Source organism: Hermetia illucens, chromosome 2 (assembly GCF_905115235.1).
Source record: "Hermetia illucens chromosome 2, iHerIll2.2.curated.20191125, whole genome shotgun sequence".
NCBI lineage: Eukaryota > Metazoa > Arthropoda > Insecta > Diptera > Stratiomyidae > Hermetia > Hermetia illucens.
In genome coordinates, this window is record NC_051850.1 from 176,554,085 (window position 1) to 176,578,626 (window position 24,542).

At 43.6% G+C, this 24,542-nt stretch overlaps 1 protein-coding gene across 1 annotated transcript in view; it reads right to left on the reverse strand.

The window, feature by feature from the left end:
- LOC119650445 overlaps positions 1-24,542 on the reverse strand; it is an 809,140-nt gene that overhangs the window by 346,373 nt on the left and 438,225 nt on the right. Inside the window, exon 15 of the mRNA XM_038053300.1 lies at positions 12,842-12,973. Coding sequence (XP_037909228.1) covers positions 12,842-12,973 — 132 coding nt within the window. The remainder of the gene's footprint in view (positions 1-12,841; positions 12,974-24,542) is intronic.

Consider the following 24,542-nt stretch of genomic DNA (forward strand, 5'->3'; position numbering starts at 1 on the left):
GCAAAGGCTCCTTGCCCGAAAACTCGCGATTTCGTTGTTCCACCAGTAGTTGGGTTTTCTACTGGGGAGCAATCAACTTCTGGGCATAGTAGCATAGCATGCTTCCGTCACCCATCGGATGATTTGGGTGGCTTTCTCTCCAGCCGTACCATTCAGGGATATGTCGGATTTGAGCACCGGGGAAAACGTATCCCCCTCGAAAGCTTTCACTGTCCAACCGAGCATACCACCCGGCATTCTGCGAAAACTCTTTTTCGAGCTCGATCCGCCCTTGATCTCTATGCAGATTGCCTGGTGGTCGCTGTGAGTATAGTCTTCATTGACATGCCGAGCAACTCTACTGGCTAAAGTGGCACTCACGTATATCAGGTCCACTATAGACTCCAGGCCACTTCCCCGGAAAGTGTACGAAGACCCAACATTCGCCAGTACCACGTCTAGCTTCGCGAATGCTTCGAGGAGAACGCGTCCCCTCTCATTAGTTGTCCGGCTGCCCCATTCAAGAGCCCATGCATTGAAATCGCCTCTTATTATGATTGGCCAACGTCCTCTTGCATCCAAAATAAGAGCGGCAAGCATCCGCTCATATTCGATGAGTGTAGCGGTGGGTGGAGCATAGCAGCTGGAGATGTGGACGCCCTCCACCTTCGCTCTGATGAAACCCTCCTCCGGGTGCTCCATTATTTCCTCGAAGGCTTGTTCTCCACAAGCCCATAGTGCTGTTTGGCCCGTTTGGTCTTTGATCCAAACGCTACCACCGTGGTTTCGATATGGTTCACTTATTATGGCCACATCGATGTTTTTCTCGCGGATGGTTTGCGAGAGTAGATCCTGTGCCGCCTCGCAGTAGTTGAGGTTGATTTGTTTCAACCTCATCTGTGATTTGTGCTAAGGGCTCTCCTGTATTCCGGGCACCTGCTGCTGCCTGCAATGTGCCGATGATCCACACCCTCCTTTCCTTTGCACAGTAGACAATTTAGGTCAGCTCCGCAGTCCTTGCTGATATGGCCATCCACTCCGCATCTCCTGCATTGCTTTGACCTGTCATTTGGATTAGTGCATGCCTTCGCAATGTGACCAAAGCCAAGGCATCTAAAGCACCGTTTTAATGGCACCTGTTCCCTAAGGCGACGCATAACCCAACCTATTCTCACTCTCCCTGCTGCTAACAGTTTGAGTGCGTTCTCCACTGGTAGGCTGATGATGACGGTTTGTGTTCCCCCATAGGCTTTCCTTAGCGTTTTCACCGCTGACTCTTGTAGTCCGGCAAGATCGAATTGCTTCTCCAACGCTTCGCGAACCTCGTCCTTCGTCGTGATTTCATCTATATCTTTGCAGATTATAGACATCTCCGGCCTGCTAGCTCTTATGTCGGCTTCCTGTCCTAAAGTCTTTCCGATTTGGCTCAAGAATTTGACCGCGGTTACATCCTTGGATTTCTTAAGCTCCAACATGAGATGTCCCTTCTGGGACCGTCTAATGCGGCTGACATTGTCTCCGAAATTCGTGAGTTCGGGATCTGCCTTCCCCTTTAAGACAATCAGAAGGAAAGGCCTACGAAGCTGTTATTTTTAAAAGGAGAGTGTGAGTGTGAGTTGAGGTTGTATTCCCGAATATATGGTAAGCTCTGGTAAAAGGTAATTATAACACATTTCGGAGGAAATCACTTGGGGTGGAATTCAGATTCCAGTTAAAAGGAGGCCAAGAAAAACGTATCTAGACATACTGCGTAATATGTTTCAGATGAAAATAGACTTTTCCTAACTGATTTTAGGGGATGAAATATTTTCTACATAAAAATTTATTTTCGGGTTGTGTATCGAATATAAAGCAGGACCAATTAAAACACTGTACGTTGGCATGAACGCCACGAAAGGTTTATGTGAGCTACATATTTCCCTGAGGACCACTACAGGTGCGAAACACGTCCATATGTCTATAACAAAAAGGAGTCGTCAATAGCACCTACTTGGCATCCCGTGAAGTAGACCAATTTTGGTATGATATTTTCCGTTGTACTCGGGAACGTATAGTAACCATCGTTCGCCCACCGCAACTCTTTCAAGTAAAACGTTTCCAAGATAAGAGTCCTTGCTCGCAACAGTAAACAGTGTTAAGTAAGAATGTAATATCTCAACGGCGTGTATGGACTGCCATAGTAAGAAGAAATTTACGACAAGCGTCCATATGAGCCTGCGTGGCTTGAATGAGGGAGCTAGTTAAGAATTCCCAGGAAGGACCAACTTCAGGACGAGGCCACACATATAAGATTTTATTTCTTGCAATACTTATCCGTTCAACATCATCTATTTTGCTTTTATTGCATACTTCTATTAAATGCTAGCACTAATTGAGTACTTCGGAAAGTTACTCCTTGCGGAAAGGAAACTTTCGTTAAAATTACGAGCGGTAGAGCATGAACAGTTTTATTAGAAAGCAGCCAGGTTGGCAGGAAAAGTGAGAAGGGAACGTTGCAAGGGCAGCCGCCTGGGGTGTGGGGGCAGACAATTTAAAAGACCTAGGCTAAGCAAGCGCTCAGAGAATAGGTGGGGACAGGAATCGCTGGGAGGCTGATGCTGTTTCTTGTTAACTTTTTGATTTAACCTATACCAGCGTCTCAAGTTGTGCCAACTCTACTCTTGTATACATAATTGCTTTCTTTTCCCAACTCCCGTCTTCTGGATGATTTTCTCGGTGTGTACATAAATTTCACGTCTTTTCATATCTACGATTTTCCTTCATCTCGTCTATTAGAAAGGTATAATACTAAACGTTAATTTGATTACTTTTTGAGGTAGTCCTGTGTGAAGTTTGCTCTTGCATGAAATCAAGATCAAATTTAGCGGATAAATTTGATATTAAGTTTTATTATATTTGGGAGCGGATGAGGAAAGTTCCGCTTTTGTCAGGGAAAACTACGAAGATACTACTTTTTATTTATTCGGAAAATTAAAATAAATTTGATGAAGATACAAGAAAACTTTTGGAAATTCGCAATTTTTGCTCATTAGTTATTCCACTTTTATTCATAGGCTAACGAGCGTACGGCAAGTTTTGAAGGTACAGGGATGGAATTATCAATTTTAGTTTAATGCAATAATGGCCTACATTACTATATAAAATATAGATACACATTCAGTTTCCACATTTTCGTAGTTTAGATGATCTTGCTTGTGTTCTATTGCTCTATAATTTACAGTAATTGATAGAAAAATTTGCATGGATCTGGAAGCTACAAGGATTACGGCCATGATCCACACAAACGGCTATGCAATGTTTTTAGCTGGTTGCTCTGGTTAGAGAATAGCCCACACAACAATGACCTAAGGGGAATACCAGAATATTCTGATTGCTTATTCTTTTGCCCCATTTGAGAGGCTTTTCCGAGTGTGAAGTGAGATCTCCAAAAAGGATTCCACTAAAGATAGACTATCTTTAATGGGGCTTAAGATCTAAATGGTCGGGAACACTTAAGTATTTTTACAAGTGGGGCTAAAACTAAGGTCCAGATACCTTTCCAAGGACGAAGTCTACTGTTAGGACAAAATTGGATAATAATTTGTTTGAGTACAACCTCTATGGTTCTGAGGGTTGCCCGACTATAAAAGACAATGAACGGCGTCTTGCGGTAATGGAGACGAAGATTTTGCGATTAGTGGCGTGACACGTTTTGATCACATCCGAAATGAGGTGCTCAGAGGTGGCGGTAAGGAAGACGGGGCGGCCACCCTGTCGGGTGAACCAAAACCAAGTGGCCGAGGAGAACCTTCATAGTGGTGGCATCGGGAGACGCTGTATCGCATTGGCTTGCAGGCCGTGATGCAGTAAGCGAATGCTCCCAAGGCCTAATTAGGGCGATCAGACCCGAGTTTGCACGGATACTCATCTGAAGTGGCGATAGTCACGAAACCTTACCAGGGGTATGCTGGTACTTTGGGAATCGGAATAGCCCCTGGACTCACATACTTGAGGAGAATTCCTGTTGTATGTGCCTTCAGCTCGGTTGTTTTCGGTTGGCCCCGTTGTGGGAGTTTCATGGGGGTGGTGATTGCGTTCAAGCGAACCGAGACCTTCGGGTCTCAGCGTCGTGTTGCGTTTCAACACGCGTGCCGTACTTCTTAGTTCGGTAGAGATTTTGGTAGGTCTTGCATCCCCCAGTAAGAGTGCTGAGCCAAGCATTCGGTGTAGACTGGTACCGTTGTTGCTTGTCACAGCGGGGCTCTGATTGTGGTCACAAAATCAATCCGTGTCTTAAGAAGACCCTGGGATTAAGTCTACGAGACAGGTACTCACGTTAAACCCCTAGGACTCACGTGTACTCTTCTGCCCGCTCTTAGGAGTTTATGGCATCAAAACGGCACAATACAGCGCCAATTGAACCCTTCTTTCGTTGATACTTAGCTACCTTAGGAACCTAGAATATTGAAGGGTCTTTGGATATATATAAATGTATTGGTCTGAATGACAAGATCAACCCATTAGATTACGACAATGAAGGATACCAACAGGAAGAAATTCCTCCAAACTTTAAGGAGTATATCATCGCAGTATCAAACTTTAATTTGATTCTGGAGGTCTCTATCGTAAAAATTTGCTTTGATTCGGTAGATGTCTATCATAAAATCTTACGACCAAACTTGGTGAAAGAAAGTGCAAATAACTGACCCACACTCTTCTCTCAGTGATGCGTAAAAGAGCGCACGACCAACTCTGAAGAGAATTTCTGAACCACTTCACTTTTTAGGAACCGGGGGAAATATTCAAAAGGGAACAGGCAAGAAGCGATGGTGCATATTAGTAAACTAGGGGCCATCTCAAAGAAGGGAGTAATGGTCTCGTCCGATGAGAAAGATTACTATCCCCAACATTTTACTAAAAGAGGCTTTATCTCACCAGGAGGATGAACGCACGAATATCATTGGTTCTTCGTGGCAACGGAAAGGACGGGTTTCAGGTTTAGCGGAGTATTGTACAAAAGAAGGGGCGCGCATAAGGAACTCCTTTGCCCTTCATTGGTAAGAGATTTTATGGGAACACTTGAACACTTGAAAACCAATTAGGAGACGAAAGCCAATATCTAGAAGATGAAAACCATATGTGGACGATGTCTCCACTATTGTACAGGGTGCGGAAGCATAACTTCCTTTTTTAAAATGCGCGCCACTCAGTTAGTTGATGTCATAGCGGAGCGCTAGTGGTCTAGTTCAAGAGGGGATACTGTAAAGTTTTGTCCCGACACGGTTCGGTCGCCATCATGCGTTGGAATAGTGAGGAGCGTGCCTTTGCCGTTGAGGTTTACTTTTCAAGCGGATGTTCGGTTATTGCAACACAGCGTGCATTTCGGAATCGCTTTAATTTAGCCCCGTTGGCTCCCGTCCCAGACCGTCAATCAATTGTTACATGGGTCACTACATTCAGACAAACTGCAAGTGCGACAAAAGGAAGAACTGGAGTCCCTCGGCCCGTTAGATCACCTGAGAACATTGAAGCAGTGAGAGCGTCAATGTTGCGATCGCCACGGCGTTCTGCGCGCAAACACGCATCTGCCCTTGGACTATCCGATCGTTCTGTGAGAAGAATTCTTCGTGATGATCTTCATTTTCATCCCTATAAGATGGCGATAGTGCAGGAACTTTCAGAACTTGACTTCAATTCTCGGATGAACGAATGTGAGCTTCTTCTTGATGTCGTTCCCGAGGGTGCTATTGTTTTTTTTAGCGATGAAGCCCATTTTCATTTGTGTGGGTCGGTTAACAAACAAAACATGCGCTACTGGGCTGACACCAACCCTCGAGAATTGCATCAAAAGCCTTTGCATTCACCCAAAGTCACAGTGTGGTGTGCAATTTCCTCAGCTGGAATTATTGGTCCCTGGTTTTTTGAGGAAAATGAGGTTACAGTGACAATGAATTCGGACCGGTATGTAAACATGCTACAGAATTTTTTTTTCCCACGGCTAGAAAATTTAGATTTGGGGGACACTTGGTTCCAACAAGACGGTGCAACAGCACACACTTCAAGAGCATCGATGGCTGTTTGGAGGGAACACTTTCCAGAGCGCCTTATCTCAATTAGAGGCGATTTGGAATGGCCGGCAGGCTCTCCTGATCTGTCCCCTTGTGATTTTTTTCTATGGGGTTTTTTGAAATCCAGTGTTTATGTGAACCGTCCAAGAACCTTACAAGATTTGAAGACCAACATCCAAGAAGAAATTGCCAACATAACACCTGCTATGCTAACAAGAGTCATGACAAACGTCATTGGACGATTTTGGACGATAATTGGTGTACGGCCTCTTCGGGATAGTATTGAGAATTTTTAGAAAGCTTGCGTTTTTAGGTTATATGAAAATACCAGAGATTTACGCTGGTAAACCTCGTTCAAATGTATACGTAGATTTTTGTTTCCTAGTGCCGTTGATAGCTACCAAGCGTACGTAAAACAGCTCATTCTGACTACCTCGGCCATTTTTCACGCTCCCTCCAGTTGCGAATTTTAGTTAATCAAGAAATTAAAATGCCGTTATCCTTGATATTTAACTTTTTAAGGTTTTGTCTAAACACAAAACCTTATTAAAATCGGTTTACTGTCTGTCTGTCTGTCGGTCTGTTTGTCTGTCTGTCTGTCTGTCCGTCACACGCATTTTTCTCGGAGACGGTTATAGCGATTGACACCAAATTTGGTAGAAAGGTGGGAACTGTAAACGCTCACGCATATAGTGAGTTACATCCTTTTACGACGAATTTAAGGGGGGGTCGTCATACATGCAAAAGGGGGGTGTACATTTTTTTTTCATGCAATATAGTCATGTGGGGTATCAAATTAAAGGTCTCGATTAGTACTTATCGAAGCCGGTCTTAGTTTCGACTTTTGCTGAAAAGGTGGGGAGTGCGGGGGGTTGAAAAAGGTCATTTTTTTAACGAACCCATTCTCAGAAACTGCCCTACCGAAAAATCTGAAAAAAATCACGGGGCTGCCACTATATGGTGCCTAGGCTCCGAAATACCCTCCATGCCGATACCTTTTCAAATAAAGTTAATAATAGTACATTACTATAATTTTCAGTAATTGACAGGAAAACCCCCCTTAAGTTCACCATAGAATCCCAAAAGTTTGCAACGATGTAGGCTACGGTATAGGTCATGATCCTGCCAAATTTGGTGAAAATCGCACTATTACTAACAAAGTTATACTAGGTCAAAACTGTCCCTCCTCTGCAAATTCAAGACTATGAATGTCAATATCACTTGAAAGTGGCTATTTTCACGTAATATATGCATATTTTACGTGCCAGTATCCACTTTCGGGTGATATTAACATTCATAGTCTTGAATTTCCAAAGAAGCGGCAACTTCAACCTATCATCATTTTGTTAATAATAGTATGGTTTCCACCAGACTTAGTAGGATCATGCTCCAGCTATGATAGCTTACATTACTGCAAACTTTTGTGGTACTAGGATGGACTTAAATGGGGTTTTGCAGCCAATAACTAAAAAATATACTATTATTGACTTTATTTGAAAGGATATCGGTATGGAGAGTACTTCGGAGCCTAGTCACCATATAGTGGCAGCATTCCCCAATTTTCCAACAACTGTCAAAATTAAGACTGGCTTCGGAAAGTATTGATCAAGACCTTTGATACCCCACATGACTATATTTAGTGAAAAAAAATACATACCTCTTTTGCCTGTATGGGGCCCCCTTAAATTCGACATGAAAGGATGTAACTCATTGTATGCGTGAGCATTCATAGTTCCCACCTTTCCACCAAATTTGGTATCAGTCGCTGTAACCGTCTCCGAGAAAAATACGTGTGACCGACAGACAAACAGATAGACAGACGGACGGAATCAATCTACTACCAAACAAGAGAGAGCAAGAAAAAGATATGGATCCTCTGGGAAATTGACAAGCACCTAACAGTAAAAAGGCCATACAGATAGTTTTGAAAAACGGAATTAAAAGCACCGAAGAGAAAAAGCAGGTCGCTCAAGTGCAAGCTCCGGCAATCGAATCGGCAAAATCCAAGGGGAATAAAAACGGTGGATGGACAAAGGTAGTTGATAAAAAGGCGAAGAAAAAGGCAAAATTGCGAATTCGCTCAGAAGCAATTGTGATCTCCAGCAAGGGAAATTTGTCCTACGCGTAGATACTGAAAAAGATGAAAGCTGACCTCGACCTAAAAGATCTAGGCGGAAATGTCAGCAAGATTCAAAGGACTAAGAAGGGTGACCTCATGTTTGAGTTGAAAAAATCCAGCTTGGGAAAAACTGATGGCTTCCGAACTCAAGTTAAGAACTCACTTGGGGAGAATTTCGCAGCATGGACACAAAGACATGAGGTTTATATACAGTGCAAAGATTTCGATGAAGTGATATCCAAAGGAGAAATTTGCACTGCCATAAACCTATGGCAATACTCAAACGGCTACACTGCGATTACCAGTGGACGCAGCGCAGAAGTTATTGGCGGTCGGGAAGGTTCGAATTGGATGGGTAGTTTGTCGTCTGAAAGAGCAGATTTCTCTAAAGAGGTACTTTAAGTGCCTCGCGAAGACATGCACCAGCGGCATTGAGCGCTTCAGTCCATGCAGAAGGTGTGGGGAGAAAGGCCCATATTGTCAAAGAGTGCAATAGGAACCCCAAATTCTTATTGTGCGACGGAAGGGAGGGACGGGATTACTGGCATATTGCCGGAAGTGCTAAATGCACGGAATTTAGGAAGGTGCTTAATTCAATGAAAACAATGAGGTTTATTAAAATAAAACTCAATCATTGCAGGATCGCCCAGAATTTACTCGAACTGACCACTACCGTCACGGTGGCGTATGGGTTAAAGATACGACTGCTGGAGCGGCGATAGGGGCATGCGGTCGACAAACCATACAATGTACTGGGAGTCAGATAGCCAGCGGCTTTGTGTGGGTGAAAATAAACGGGGTATATGTGTACAGCTGTTAGGCTGCACCAAGTCTAACACTGTCCGACTTCGAGGAAATGCCTGGAACTCTTGTCCTCGATTCAATGGGTCGTAGTTTAAAGATGATTGCTGCTGACTTCAATGCTTGGACCCGTGAGCGGGGTAGCAGAGAGACAATTGCAAGGGGCCGCAGTCCATTAGACGGTTTTGCACAGTTAGATATAACTTTGGCTAACGAAGGTTACGTAAACACCTTTCAGAAAGGAGGGTCTGCCTCAATCGTTTTGTCAGCCCTGCACTGGCACATGGCATGTACTGATGCGTCGGCAATGACTAAACCCACAGCGAACACCAGGCAATCTTCTTTGGGCTATATCTCAGGTCATCGTGCGGAAAATCATCATGCCTGAAACCGAGAAAAATGTCAGGTTGTCTGCAAAAGCTCTGGATGAGCAGACCTTCATAGAGGTGTGGTTAGACCAACCTAATAAAGCAGGTGCCTCTACGGAAAGAGCTGTCCGTGTGACTCAATGCATCGCCAAAGCATGTTGTGCGTCCATACCTAGGAGATGCTCACTCCCCAGTAGAATCGATCAGTCTGTCACCGAGCCAGAAGAGTGCGACCAAGAGTAAAAATAGTGCGCGTATAAGGAAGCCCGCAAAACCCCCAAGCTCGCCATCCAACGGAGCAAGCTTTAAGGAGCTCTGTTCGGAAGCGGACGTAAACCCGTGGGGGAGAGAACTGAAAAGTTTCTGATCAGAAATCCTTTTCGGATATCATCGACCTTCATGCTGAGATCAACGCAACATCTTTGTCTCCATTATCCTGAGGCACCGTTCATTGTCTTTCATAATGGGCCAACACTCAGAGCCACAGAAAGCGATAGAGCAAACGACACTGCGGTAAATATTGAATTTGGGATTCGTTTGGGGTTCGTTGATCATAGCATTTTTCTTTACTTTGCAAACAACGTTCGACAAAGTAAGTACCAAAACCACCAAGGAGGTTCGAACTAGGATAGGATTAGCGGTTCGTCTTACGCACTGGATGGTCTCCATGACAAAAACCAGGATATACCAATCTGATCTGGGAGGTAGCCGCTTGACCAGACTTGTGCGGAAAGGGACCCCCGTTTTCAGCGAGATTATTGAAGGCGCGTTGGGGAAAGCTGCAAGATGCGAACTCGACATAAATCTCACCAAGCCAGAGCTATTGCTATTTACCGCCGAGACAAAGATACCAGATTCTGACTTTCTCCAATTTCTACTTGATCCTAAGTTATGTAAATCTAAGACTAAACTATGAACTGAGGTTTACGCTTACAATAAGACTTTCGTAAGGAAGTATGGTCTCCGGTCAAGCGCATTTCTTTGAACCATGGCCCATCCCATACGGTTCTACTGTGTGGTGCGCTGAGCAATAAATTAAATTGAACGCGTTATACAGTGGAGCGTAAGTTTGGATGCTGGAAAATGAAGCACTACGGCCATAAGCCACAAGCCGTGTTTCAATAGAAGTTTTTTTTAGAGGCTTTTTAAACGGATGAAGTGAAGATGTTCTGTGGAATTGGAGTCGAATACGCACAATGTAACCGAATCGTACGATCTCCCAGAAAACATGTATGAATGTAGTTTAGGATCTGCGGGATCCTAAGTCCCCATGCACATGATGGTGGACCGAACTAAATGAGGAGCAACTTACTCCCACGTTTTTTAGCCTTAGTCTAGCTTAGACTACAACGACTGGCGTTTTAAGACCAATATAACCCGCAACCTTGTCGTGTTTTTGCGATGATAAAAGGGAGCGTCTTTCCACCTGTTGGCACTTTCGGTCACGCTGCTCCCAGGGCAGAGGTGAGGCAGCGTCTGATGAGTTGCCTCTGCTCTGGACGAAACCGTCAGCCATTTTTGATTTTTTCAATGTATGAATGTATTCTAAATATAAGTTCTGATGATACCAGAGCTCTGTCGATGGTTTGGGACAGTCCGAACCCCAGCCGTCATATAGTCATTCGAAACGTTAGCCAAGCGGGCAATATGACCTTATGCTCAGTAACAATATCCTCGAGGCTCATTAGGTAGATCAAAGAAGCGTTAAACAGGGGGACACGTTCAAAGTCACAGTCCTCTTGATTTTTGGTTAAAGAAAGACGTTGTGGGATGAGCAGACCAAAGGACTGGGCAGACGATACTCTCCTCTTAACAGCTTCTCGGTGGGCGCAGTCTGCATGCCGATGAAGCACTAACGTTAAGGTAAGTGTGATTTGATCTTTCTAGAGCAATGACAGAAGTTTAAACGCGAACAAGATTACAACAGTTTGTATGAGGCACTGCCCAATAGGGGTCCATGCCATCGAGCTTCACATAGCACACAATTCGCATTGCCCATTTTGCGGAGAGGACGAAGAGACCCTCGGACGCTAGGTAAACAAAACGATTTGCAGTTGTAAGGTGAAAGGGCTGCTATCTTCCTTGGCCTATACGGGCTGAAAGTCTGAACCGATCTTCTCGACCGAGATTCTACTCCCCTTGTCTTTCCCATAGCAACCATGGTCAAATAAGTTTGTGCCATGAAACCTGCTCTTGGATAGAGCTTGTCTTATTTTCCCAAAAAAAACTACTGGAGGATGCCAATATACAGGTAATAATGTAGCCTGCCAACTGTCTTGATCTGAATCTAATTAAAGCAGACGTATAGGGAGGAGACCCTGCACCAGACACATGATCAAATGTTTAATTTGGGTTCCATTTCCTTACAACCTCTTTGAGGGAAGATTTCAACTTGGGGATTTATTTAAGCCGCCCCCACCCTGTACTTAGGATTTCGGCCGTGAAGAAATTAAATAAAAGTAGCACCATCGGGAGTTCTAAAGTAAAGAGAGTCCTTTCCGATGCTTTTCAGGTGGCTAAATTTTCGGTTGACAAATCGCGACAGGAGCAACATTAGTTTTCCACACTTCTTCCTTTGAGGGATGTTTTAATTCCCCTAAAAACGCAGTAGCTGCACATAGGTTGCGTCATGTCCAGTTAATTCAATTTTGTTTTAAGTCCGGAGATGTCCAAACGAATTTTAACTATTTCAAAACAAATTTGGCTCACTAGGGATGGAGTGTGCAATATTAGTTGGCGCTTTAAATCGTGACGTCCCCTCTTTAACAAGGTATCATATGACGTTAAATTCAGGAATCCTTAGCATCAAAACAACTTGAAATTGTGTATGTTTAGGGAGCAAGTAGTCGTGGATAAATGTGTTTTCTTGGACTAGATTCCTGTCCCATTAAGTGGAACTACATTTGGATTTTTTTGAGCTTCATAAGGATGTAGTCCGAATATATAAATTTAAGCTGGAAGCAGATATGTATATATCCTTGCATGGAGATTTTCGACTCACTGAGCATAAAATCATGAAAACATACATACAAAGCTGTTCAGTTTAGTGCAAGCTGAGCTGGTCCCCAAACATTAAGATTGATCAGCAATTCACCATTCTACAGAGCAGAGATCCATAAATTTGAGCAAACGTCACTGGGTCCTGGGTGCCACGGAATTTCCTCTTCTGATTTCTGTTTCCCAAGACCCATATAAAATTTCCACTTACCAGAATCAATACATAAATTCGAAATATATGTCAACAATTTGATATTTGATCGTTCTCCATAATTCTCGTATTGCACAAGCAATTCGCTATTTAGCAATTCATCATGCTACCGATGTCCTCCTGCAAACACATCCTGTGTATGTGAGGAAGAGTGGGCGGCGGGGGGAGGGGGCTTGGTGAGTTTCAAATGGAGTTCGATTTATGTCTACTGTCTACACGTAGATGCTTGCGCATATATTTACGTTTGTCAGTCGAATGTACGTTGGAGAAATGAAAACACTAATGGAAAGTCAATATTGGCACTTGTACCAGTACTTACCGATTCGATAGCCTTCTCAAGCCGGAAAATTTCCTCCTGCAGTAGATGCAATGTCCCAGTTTTTCCGCGATGACGAGCAAATGCAGCAGCACAAGCACTGTGAATGCTGTTCACCCAATTTTCCAATTCCACCTGTTGGAGATGAGGAAAAGAAACATTAAAATTCAGTATCTTCGTCAGATATCATTTGGCCGTGAGCTGCAGAAGCATCTCCCAAGGGCACATCCAAACACACATACACATATCTGAGCATATCACGCTTCACGGCTTCATAAAGGGATGAAAATGGGACTGGGGTACTGCTGAGTTTTGAATCTTAGTCCTTTCAATGGCTTAAGGAGCGAAAGTTTCAAGTTTTTGACAGTAATTTCAAGCGATTTCCATTGATGACTGACGGAGTATAAAACTTTTATATGCAGATAAACCAACTCGTCCCTTCTTACTATGACGTAACTATCCATCAAGAGATGCTCGCTTCATTCCTGTTTTTACCTTCGTTGGCAAGCATCCTCCCTGCATTAACCTCGCCATCATCACCCAGATGACTATGTCGAAATGATGAGTCTTCTTTAGGAAATCCATCCATGCATGTAAAACCTTGGAGCGAGTGACTGGAATGGCAATGGAAGCACTAGAGCCCGCAAGGAGAGTTCATGTTTTAATGCATAAGCCTGCAAAAAACAAAGAGCTGAACACCCTCATTCCCAACTATTACAAGTCCTTTAGAATGCAACACGACGACGATGGCGATGACGACGATAACCAGACACCAAGGCGTCCCGGTATATGTCCGTGGAAATATAGAGTGTCGTCAGGACATCAAATATTTATGACAGTTTCTAGCGATGGATCGTAACTAAGAGACACTGAATGAATGGGTTAAGTAATTCGCCTGAGATGACAAGATTGTTCGTTCGAATATGGAGTGGAGAATATGTAATAACATTTGCTGTTGTGCATTTTAACAACAATCTTGGTTTTATGAAGCCAGTTGAGGCCAAGGAGTTGGTTTCAGGCGACCCAGCTACAATCTATGACGAAAAATAGATTTATGGAGAAAAAGTTCAGGACTCAAAGGAGGATACAGGACTTCCATGAATACCATCTCAGTTTACCTTATTGATGCGCCGATAAAAGAAGTTCTGAGATCTATCATTGCAACCAGGGGCTGCAGAGGACCTCATGCTGCGTAATTCTGTCACGTGGTGCTTCCGAAAGCGAAGCTGTGAACAGTTTCTGGAAGGGTTCTAAGGGAGTTCTGTCGCATACATTTACAAAACAGACTATAAATTTTCCATTTTTTCCTAAAGAAGGATCCATGCAGGCAACTTGTGATGAGAATGTCAATTGTGGAGAGCTGATTCGTCTAAGGCTATCGTGTAGCCTTGTGAGGAATCCAATGCCTGCGGGCTATGTTCTGGTTTCGTTCTTCGGTGAAAGAGCGCAACGAAGGTGAGATTAGAATGGGAAAATGTGAAAAGCTTTAAGAGTCTTAATAAATTTTCCTGCTCCCGTTTTTGCTTTTCTAAAGCTCCATTTTCCATACACAGATGAAATGAATATTTGACGCACTTTCATAATGTAGCCAACCTTGAGGAGTGGTAGATCAGCTTTGATGAATACAAAATGGAGATTTCTATGATAAAAGTACATTGATGCGTTGAATAACTGAAATACTTGCATTTTCTGCTAAATGAAGGGAAATTTAAGTGGAATGCAATTTGATGGTAATGCAATTTATTACAGGAATTTTATCGTTAGTTGCTTTTAGGATATGGAAATGTTCATTTTCATTTGCAATTTAGATGGAATAGTTGGTTTTTGTAATGATTTCCAGGGAAATGGATATCATCATTAATAATGCATCGTTAGTAAAGTAATTATTTTCCAGGATGCAAGCGAACTCAAGCGTTGCATTTATGAAAATTGAGAGAGAAAATATTACAGAATTGCTCGCAAATGAGGGCTAAACCAAAATACGATGCTATTCTGATCAACTTCAGATCAAGAGGGTTATCTCTGTTAATTCACATAGAAAGGCAATGAGTTAACAAAATTAAGGGGTCTAATTATGACGATATAACCGGTATTTGCCGAAATTTTTAAAACTATCGGCACCGCTTCTGAAGACGAAAACAAAGGATTCAACAATAAATCTTTTTGTAAAAAGTTCAAAGTTACGAAGGTCAGCTACTGAAAAGGTAGAAAGACCCACTGAATCAGTGGAGAAGGGGAGTAGTAGTGAGAGAGCGAGTAGCACCATAGAAGGTAATAATTATGGTGGCCAAAAAGGAAAGACGCTATCAAAATCGAGGTGGGAAAAAGGCCAAGAGAAAATCTGCCAAACTCCTTTGTTAGGAAAAATGATTGACATACTGACCAACCAGGAAGAAACATAAGAGGAAGTACCTCATCTGAAAGGCAGGGGAAAAAAAAAAGAAAGGTTCTTCAAAAAATACGAGGCTGTCCTACAAAAAATTAAGGCTACTGCTACCGTCCAGCGAAGCATCTCAAATTCAGCAAAACTCCAGGAAGCCCGCCGAAGTATAGCTGAGGAATAAGCAAACCGCCATTGTGGATGCTAGCTGCGCCAAACGCGATGCCCTCCTAGTGAGAAGGAGAAAAACAACTGATCAATGGAGACGGGAAGGAAGGAATGTATCACCAAACGAAGCAAGGGAAAAAGGCAAAAATGGAGCAACAAAAGCAAAAGATGGATATTGATCTCTCCTCTACAATTCTGCGTCAAGTGCCTTTGGACGACCCACTTGTCGACCACTCAGGGAGAGAGTAGATGACTGCATGGCATAGCCTACAATGCAATTGTTGCCCCTCCTCAATATGTGACCTATCCAGGACTGTGCGCCGATCAAGCTCTCCGCTTGGGATAGTATAATATTAGGCCAGTGTTCTCCGGTGATACGACCGACGCAGACAGGCGTTCGCGAAGACCTGGAGCTTTTGAGTAACAGTGGGGGTCGCTTTCCATCTGCCACTCCAATACAGCAAAACATAAAGTACATTAGCAAAGGACAGGCCCAACTTGATCTTGACTTTGTGATAACTACATCTCCAAAATTTTGACAAGGCAGCGAAAGCAGATCTACTGCGGTTATTGCGTCGAGTAACGGCTTTCGATGCTCTGCCTATTAATATAGATAAGGAAAGTGCGATGGCCCCCTAGATTGAGAACTTTGGTTCGGTTGGTGAGTATCTTCAGCACAACTCTAATTGTCTCCCTTTCCAAATTCAGAATAATTTGGCAAAGTCCATGATCCCGCGCGAGAGCAAACAGGTGTCATCAGCGTTGTCGAGGTGTTTGAGGAAAAATCTCATTGTCTATTGAACTCTTCCATTTCCTCCGGACAAGGCGAAGAATGAAGATGAAGAACGTGACTGATAACAGAAAGAAATAATATCGGTGACAGCATGCAACCCTGGTGGACTCCTATATGGACCTCAAAATCCTCCGAGATTTTGCAATTTTGCGCCATCACATGTCGCTTTGATAATATTCATTAGTGCCGTGCGCATAGTTGGATGTACTTGAAGAGGATGGTTCCTTACGCATTAACATCAGCATCGCTGAACATTTTTTCCAAGGTCAGCTAAAAGAGAATGAACGATAAGAAAGCCCCTTGTAATAGACCGTTGTTGATGTTGAATGGTCTCAAGAGTGATCCTGTTACTTTGAACTGACCACGCAAGTTGGTCAGCCTAGTCAACCTAGTCAATCTTACCAATTTCGTCGGGAGATCGAATTCTCTTATGGCTGTGTACGGTTTTATCTTGGCAATGCTATCATTAGCGGTCTTGTCGATTGAGAGATGGTGCAACTGATGACCACGAGGTTCCGACGATTTTTTCATTGCTTCACGCCGAAGAGTGATACGGGCCGATAATGCTCTTGGCGTATTGAGCTATCCAGCCAAGCGAGATAGCGGAAAATATATTATAGATAGTACTCAGCAACGTGAAATCGTCATAATTGCAGCTCTGTGAGAGGAGGGAGATGGGTGGGGCAGATAATGACTCGTTACTAGCCATCGGGCATTGATTTGCTGTCCCATACTTTGAGCATCCGTTGATAAACCGGTTAGTGTAGTTGGTCTCCAGCTGTATATTTCAATCAATTCGATTATAATTCCATCGCCTCTTGGCGATTTATGGTTTTTAAACCGATGAATTGCACCGGCTGTTTCTTCCATGCTTGATGGTGGCAGCATTTGTTCATCGTCTTTAGTTGGCGGGATCTCCAACTCGCCGATTTTGCATGGTCAATTAAGACGACAATATCAGCGCCAAGGAAAAAGGGAGGGAACAAAGGGAGATCTTCCCCGAAAGTCCTTCTAGAAATTCGCAACAACCCCAAACCAAAAGACGCTTAGGTAGAATTCAAATTCAAATTCGAATCGGCAGTTTACTTGAAGAACTAAGGCCAAAACCTGACAGAAAGAATACATTCTACGGGACAGTCTAGATCACCCTAAGCACAAACGCAGTAGTTTCCAGCCTAGAACTTATGTAAACCCAAGAAATGAGGAATCCGGGCAGCTTCACGAACAAAAGGGGGGGGGGGGAAGAAGCGGTAAAAGGGAATTATCCAGATGTGAGCAACGTCAAGATGAGATACGAACTCCAGAGGACAAAAAATTACCATCATCAATGTCCCTGAGAAGACAACGAGGGGGTCAATCATCATCAGAATAAGGTTGGGCCTACGGATACATAGGACGGATTTGCAAAGGACCGGACAGAAGTACTTGATATTACAAACGTGTCGAACCCAGGCGCAAAGTTGAAAACTTGAGTTCTTTTTTGTTTTTTGAAAGGCATACGGACTGCAGAAAAATTTGGCTAATATCCTCGGCTCTAGGCTTTCAAATGGGGTATGGTTTAACCAGATTCTAGGTGCACACAAATTTTGGAAGCTTCAGTAAGACAGGACTTATTATCATAAATTTCAGTAGTACATTCTGATGACCTGGTTGGGAGGGCACTATTCCTGACGTGATCTCCGCAGTGGAGTGTTCAGGATCCACGGTATAATGACAGAAAAATCAGATCAGATGGTTTTGCGACCAGTATTTTTCTTTTGAAGTGGCAAACAACTCTTTCTTATGTTCTGATGTCTGGTAAGTGCCCACCAGGTAGAGCATCGGGAAAACCGCCGGGTTTTTGGAGGGGGTAGGGTAGATGAATGCGTTTAAGCATAGAGTGTGAGACCCCCGCAACGGTACACTATGGATTACCAAATAGTGACCTCCCAGCCGTCAGGCAAGTAGGCAGGTACTGTTTGTCACATTTCTTCGGGCTAGTTCTCCCGTTTACTCGACTTGGGGAGCCTTCAAATCCAGAAATTCCTTTCACCAATGGGAGGGGGGAGGTGGAAAGAAACCGCTAGTTCAAGGACCCCTCTCCCCGTCACCCGGCGTCTCCACCAGTAGATCATTGGACATCGGCAAATCTACGTTACCAAATTTGTTGAAGCTCTCTATAGAGCGGTTGATGAGCCACAAAACCCGCACGCGAACAAAATAACTCTTATTGAATCGCTAGTGATCTCAACAACCAGCCTTCTCACGCTGCTTGCGATGTATTGACGCCTAAAAGGAGACTCAATCACGTAAAGTCTCCCGTGTATTGGTGAACAGTCGAAATTAAAAGTCTGCCATTGAACTGGCTCATACTTCGGTAGATCCGGAGAATAGATAAGAGTCAGAAAGGGAATCTGCAATGAATTGAGTTAGCTAGAGACATTAAGAGGGTTGCACGTGGTCGCGGGCATAAATTGGTTACCAAACCCCGGTACTCATCAATCACTTTGTTTCATGGAAGTAGTGAAGAAATCGTGCAGGTCCATCGGACCTGACAACCCATGCTTTATCGAGAAGGAACTGGAAGAGGCGGTTCAAATAAAACCTAAGTTTAGAGCGTTTCAGTAAAGTTGCATAACTTAAAATACAAAATTGAAGACTGTTTCCACCGTTACTAAATGCTTCTAATAAAAACAAGTATGAATATTTCGCTGATTACTTGTTGCCTTCTTCAGTGGCTAGGTTTGAATGAGGCGGTGAGGTGGCCTTGTTCATTATGAACAAAAGGGAACCAGAAATCTTTCAAATATAAGCCGGATTTGTTGCTCAGCACGATCAATGCATGTTGGACAGCAGGTAGTTTTCCCTTCCGCTAGAAAGTTGTGAGGCTCGTGCTAAAAAGTGAAGGCAAATGCAACTCTGAGGGTCTTGTCAGCGTACCGTCCTGGAAGAAAAACCTTCGACTCTGGGAGGTGGTGCGGCATATTCATGGTGCCGGGAGATAGTTTCCAGATATCAGACCTTTTGCGAATATTGACGAACTATTTAGAGGACCACGCACTACACTACGAGATTCGGGAAGGACAGCGTAGAATGAGGGTCACATCCAGGGTGGCTCAGAGATATATCCTTAGTTCGCACCTTTGAAAAGCCTCATTCAATAGTCTCCTACGACTTGAGATACCTCATTCGCATTTGGTCCGATATGTGGCTGATGATGCGGTATTAGTCGCCGCAGGCACAGTTGAACAAACTCTGCGTACATTGGGAGTGTTGATATGGCGAGTCAGAAAATGGATGACAACATGAATTCTCTGTTGCTCTGGAGAAAATTAAAGTTGTCGACCTAACAAAGAAGAGGGTTTTATTCCTCGTTATTTCCTTCTAATGTTGATATCAGGAGTTTTCCGTTCGCTCTACATGCTTCCGAGGGGAGGTCTATATAAAATTTTGTTTAAGAATCGCGGGATTCCTAAGTCCGCCCCCGCTTAATGGCGGACCAGACCAGTTGGAAAGCAATATGCTTTTCCCGTTGTGGTCCACGGAACCCTCATTCTTGGGTAAGCACCCAAGTTGCAAAATATATGACTTGCGGTTTCGTCCAGGACACAGGCAACTCATCAGACAATACCTCACCTCTGCCCTGGGAGCAGCGTGACCGAAGTGGTTGCAAGGTCGTATTTGATCCCTTATATTAATTCAAAAACACGACATTTGTTTTTAGTTTAGCCTTGGCCGGGTTAGGCCTAAAATTTTACAAGGCGGTTTTGTGTTCATTATAATTCATCAACATGTCGTGTCTTTGAATTAATATAAGGAATCAAATACCACTTTGCAACCACTTTGGTCACGCTGCTTCCAGGGCAGAGGTGAGACAGCGTCTGATGAGTTGCCTCTCCTCTGGACGAAACCGAAAGTCATAGGTCTATATACATCCTCTACCAAGTGAAAAAAATATAAGAGGATCCGTCGCTTGTGAAGAAAGAGCACACGCTTTCAGCCCATGACAGCAATCCTCGCGAAGAGAATCGGGGCCGTGGTGAAAGCGGAAACACATTGTGGTTAGGTATTAGCTAACTCGATTGCTCAGCGGGCGCTGGTATTTTCCTTCTTACGTGCACACAATTGATAAATTTGACAGGCGACTAGATTTACTGTAAAGAAGTGATTTTTATTTTATAGAAAGTAGGAGGTGTTATCTGCGGACATAAAAACCAAGTCCGTGCTGCAGAGCGAGGACACGTGGAACAAAGTAGCATGCTATACTCAATTCATTATTGAAGTAAAGGGAGACGACAGGGTAGCTAAGGCCACACGAACTAGAAGCCTATCCACACGAACCAGGCCCGGTTTTTGATAGTATGCCGTTGATAGCCTACATATAAACGAAATCTTTGAGTGATATCATGACCGCCTAATGGTGCATAAAATCCAGCTCAACAGGTTGCGGTGGGCAGGTCACATAATCCGTATGGATGAGGATGATCCAGCCCAGAAAGCTTATAAGGGTAGGCTATGATAGAAAAGGAAGACGAGGCAGTTTTTTCGGGATATCGAATTCGGGGGACCTCGGCGAAAGACCAGGGTGTCTAGAGTTCCTTACTAAGGTTTGCCTAAAACGAATGCCGGTTGTTGCGTCGTTGATAATGTCTTTAATCCTCGAAACCATAAAACGTGGCAGGCAACTGGTTATATTTTGCATCCAGCCGTCGAACATAAAGGTGCAACTTGAATACTATGGTACTGCTTTATCAATATACCTACGCCTCTTTTACGTATTACTCACGATGGCCCTGTCAACCGTCCTTTCGTTTCTGATCAACCGTTCGCCTTGCTTGCTGGTTGAAGATGGGCTTGGCGATGGAATATGTTCGCCGAGAGGATGAAGAGAGCAGGCTCCTTGGAAGAGGAGCGGAATCCAGACCCTAGAGACCTTAGTTGCGGTTATTCCATCAAAGTGGAAACTATAGTAGTTCGACAAAAACCACCAATGGGAACATTATATTGCACGTATTTGGATCGCATGTCCTGAAATGATAATAACTCCCCGCAGCAACACGAAAGTAGGAATTATACAAAATGTCGATACGACGTCAACTAATTCCTAAAATCACCTTCGTATCCACCATAAACTCAATACTACACCAATCCAAATTGAATAGGAGCAATAGTGCATGTTCCTTTGCTCCTATTTGCTCCTTGCAAGTATAAAGTTTATTTTCCAGTTGAACAATTCCGAGTCACACTCACATCTCTACTTAATGGCGTGCTTGACCAGTAAGCAAGTGTCGGATTTAGTACGCTTTCGAAGAAAGTCCTTGTATTAGTTAATAATCCTCCAAGTGAGAGCACGTGAGCAAATCTAATGACTTCTTTAGCACCGTACGAAATACCGAATGTGGTTTTTATTGGATAAATCCATGTTGTCCTTAATGCCATTCTCCGAACACTCCACCTTTCCATGCTGGTCACATTTGAAGTCAGTAAACGATTCGTAAACAGTTTATAGCTCATAAAGGAATCATGTTTGTGGAGATTAGTAGTTGAAGGTTGAATGAGGGTCCTTTATATGAGCAGATAAATCCTGGAGCACTGTGCATTTATTTATTACATGTTTAATTCAGTTTGGAATTACGCCCTATTCGCGGCTGAACTGAGCAAAGCGGTGATGTCCTTTTCAGAATATCAAAGAGGCTATGGGTGAGGATCTAATTAACAAATTGAATCCTGATTGAAAAGCAAATCTCATTCTGAAGGATTTTTCTAATTTTCCACTGCAAAACCGAATCCATGGAGTCTATATGTCCTTAGTCGTTTGAAAACCGAAATTAATAATCCAGCAACATGTCAGGACCTCCTTTGTGTCGCTTTGGGGATGCTTCTAATGTGACACAGCGAATTGGTAAATGAAACTTCAAAAAGAAAGATGGTTCTCAGTCATCGGTCGTATTTACAAATTTATCATTCAAATATAGCCAACATGTAGATTTTTTTTAATAATTAATTACGTAAAATAATTTCAAATAGACTATGGCATCATAGACCTCACTATCAAATTCAGGACTTTCTTTCCGGACCAGTTTTTGTTAATTCGGTTTTCCTGTTTTTTATTCAAGGCGGTTCATGATTTGTCTGATTATAGTACTCATTATCTGTCGATTGGGATGGCCTACTCTGGTTATGTTTTCGAGGTTAAGGTTGCATAATTTGATAACCCCACGGCACAAGACCTCTCCGCAATGGCCATTGGAAACTGCCTTTGGACGGGCCTGTGTAAGGCCCGGCTGAGAGTAGGTTCATTCAACTGACGAGGGTCTGTTCGCTTCCTGGTCATATTTTAAAGGCAAGCGGATCTGCCGGGGGAATGAAGTGACAGACCGGGAATTGACCTCCCTGAACTGGAAAAAGTACTCACAGGACCCCAAGCCAAGATAGAAAGCCATTCGCTGAGGGCTTCGTTACCAATGGGGAGCTTGGTTTTTAGTATGCGAACTTTGAATACATAGGAGAGTTTCAGGTTTAAGTAAACCCTGTTGACCAAGAAAGCCAGAGTAGACACTTTTCCAGATTACTCGCAGGACCAATAAAGGAGGTTAACAAGCATAAAGAAAAAAACAGACGATAGAAGAAGAAGGGTCATGTGTCGGGCGCAGTATAGTCGCTGCGCTGAAACAAACAACATGAAAACCTGGGAGATAGTGGGAAGGTTTTCGGTTTCCAGCATGCAAACCACTATCGTCAGACTAATCGCAGCGATTACCAGCCACATTATTCCTAACCTAAAACCGTCGACGTGAATGTTAGCCAAACGGAAACGATGGCAAGGATGCCGATCACCGGGATCCAGCGAAGAAACAAAGAATAAGAGTGCCGATCGACGAGTGAGAAGAAAAGGACCTTGCTAAATACAAACGATGCGAGGCCAATTGTATTCAAACCTAATCGACTTCAACATGAGGTCAAACAGCAAAACAAGAAGATTAGAGTGTGTATGGGCTCGGATAACAAACAACCTCTGCAGACATGGAAACACAAACCGTCGACCGAAGAAGTACAAACTGCGAAATCCTTCAGCGACGTGGCCAACAGTCACTTACGTGTCTGGTTGATAGATGGTAATTACGCTAACGGCAAACTGGTGTCAGTGGACCAGTGTAAAAGGCAGGATGTCGGGGCTGGTCGCTGAGCGCCTCCTGGATGGCAATGGGGAGCAGGCTGGTTTTACGTGACCTTCATGGACCAATTTCTCGGTTTGTCTGTCGCCTTATATAGCGTAAAGTTCAACTCGTCCTGGCGTCCTCGTGTTTTTAAAACTTGGGTCGTTATCTAGGAGACACCTCAAGCAAATAGCAGATTTCTCCTAACTAGTGCAGGTTAGGTAGTGTTACATTAAGTCAAGCAAACATAGTCAGCGTAAAGCCTTGTGTTAGAGCACGTGCCTTAACTGCGTGGCGACGGGAGATCAACCCCGGACGGAGTTGGGTTATTTTCCTGAAATAAACGCTAATTGGTTTACGCTGAACAGTGGTTGTGCATAAATTATAGTTACTCAGACAAGCATTATGGCTCGCGGTATCTGCAGAGGCTAACTTTATAAAACGTCAATTGTTAATTTTACATTTTAAATATAATTATAGGATGGATCAGGAGTTGTCTATGGTAACGGATCCTAAGTCCACAACCACTTGCTGTTGGACCGGACCAAATGGAAAGAAACTTACTCTTATGTCTTTTTAGTCCACGGATCCGTCGTTTGGGGCATGGTACCTAAGCTTTCAAAAAATATGTCACAAACGGTTTCATCCAGGGCAGAGGCAACTCGTCAGACGCTGCCTCACCTCTGCCCCTCGCTGCTCCCAGGGCAGAGCTGAGGCAGCGTCTGACGAGTTGCCTCTGCTCTGGACGAAAGCGTTTGTCCTATATTTTTTTTATGGATCAGGAGATTCAGCACCAAGGAGATATATTTACCCCGTTATCGAAGGATACCGCGGCAGCAGGCGTGCAATCCACTAGCGAATGTGCTAAAGAGGAGCCATTTAAAAACGTTAATGATCCTTTTAAGCGCATTGCTATAGTATTGAGATCACCGACAGAGGAAGGTGATTAGATTGGAAATTAGAGTGCATACCAATTACAGGTGTAACAGAAAACTCAGCTGCAAACGGCGAGGACAAAGATGCGTTTGCAAAGCTAGATGATGATTGAGCCTGATGGAGTTTCTGGGTCCCCGACATAACTATTAGATTGATGTATTTTGCGGCACGAAACGAGCTACACTGCTCTAAGAAAAAAAGCTACATTATTGGTAGCAACACAATCGTCTTCAAAACCACCTGATAGGAGCTCGGACAAGAGTTGATAACCTAGCAGTGGATCGCCCTCGA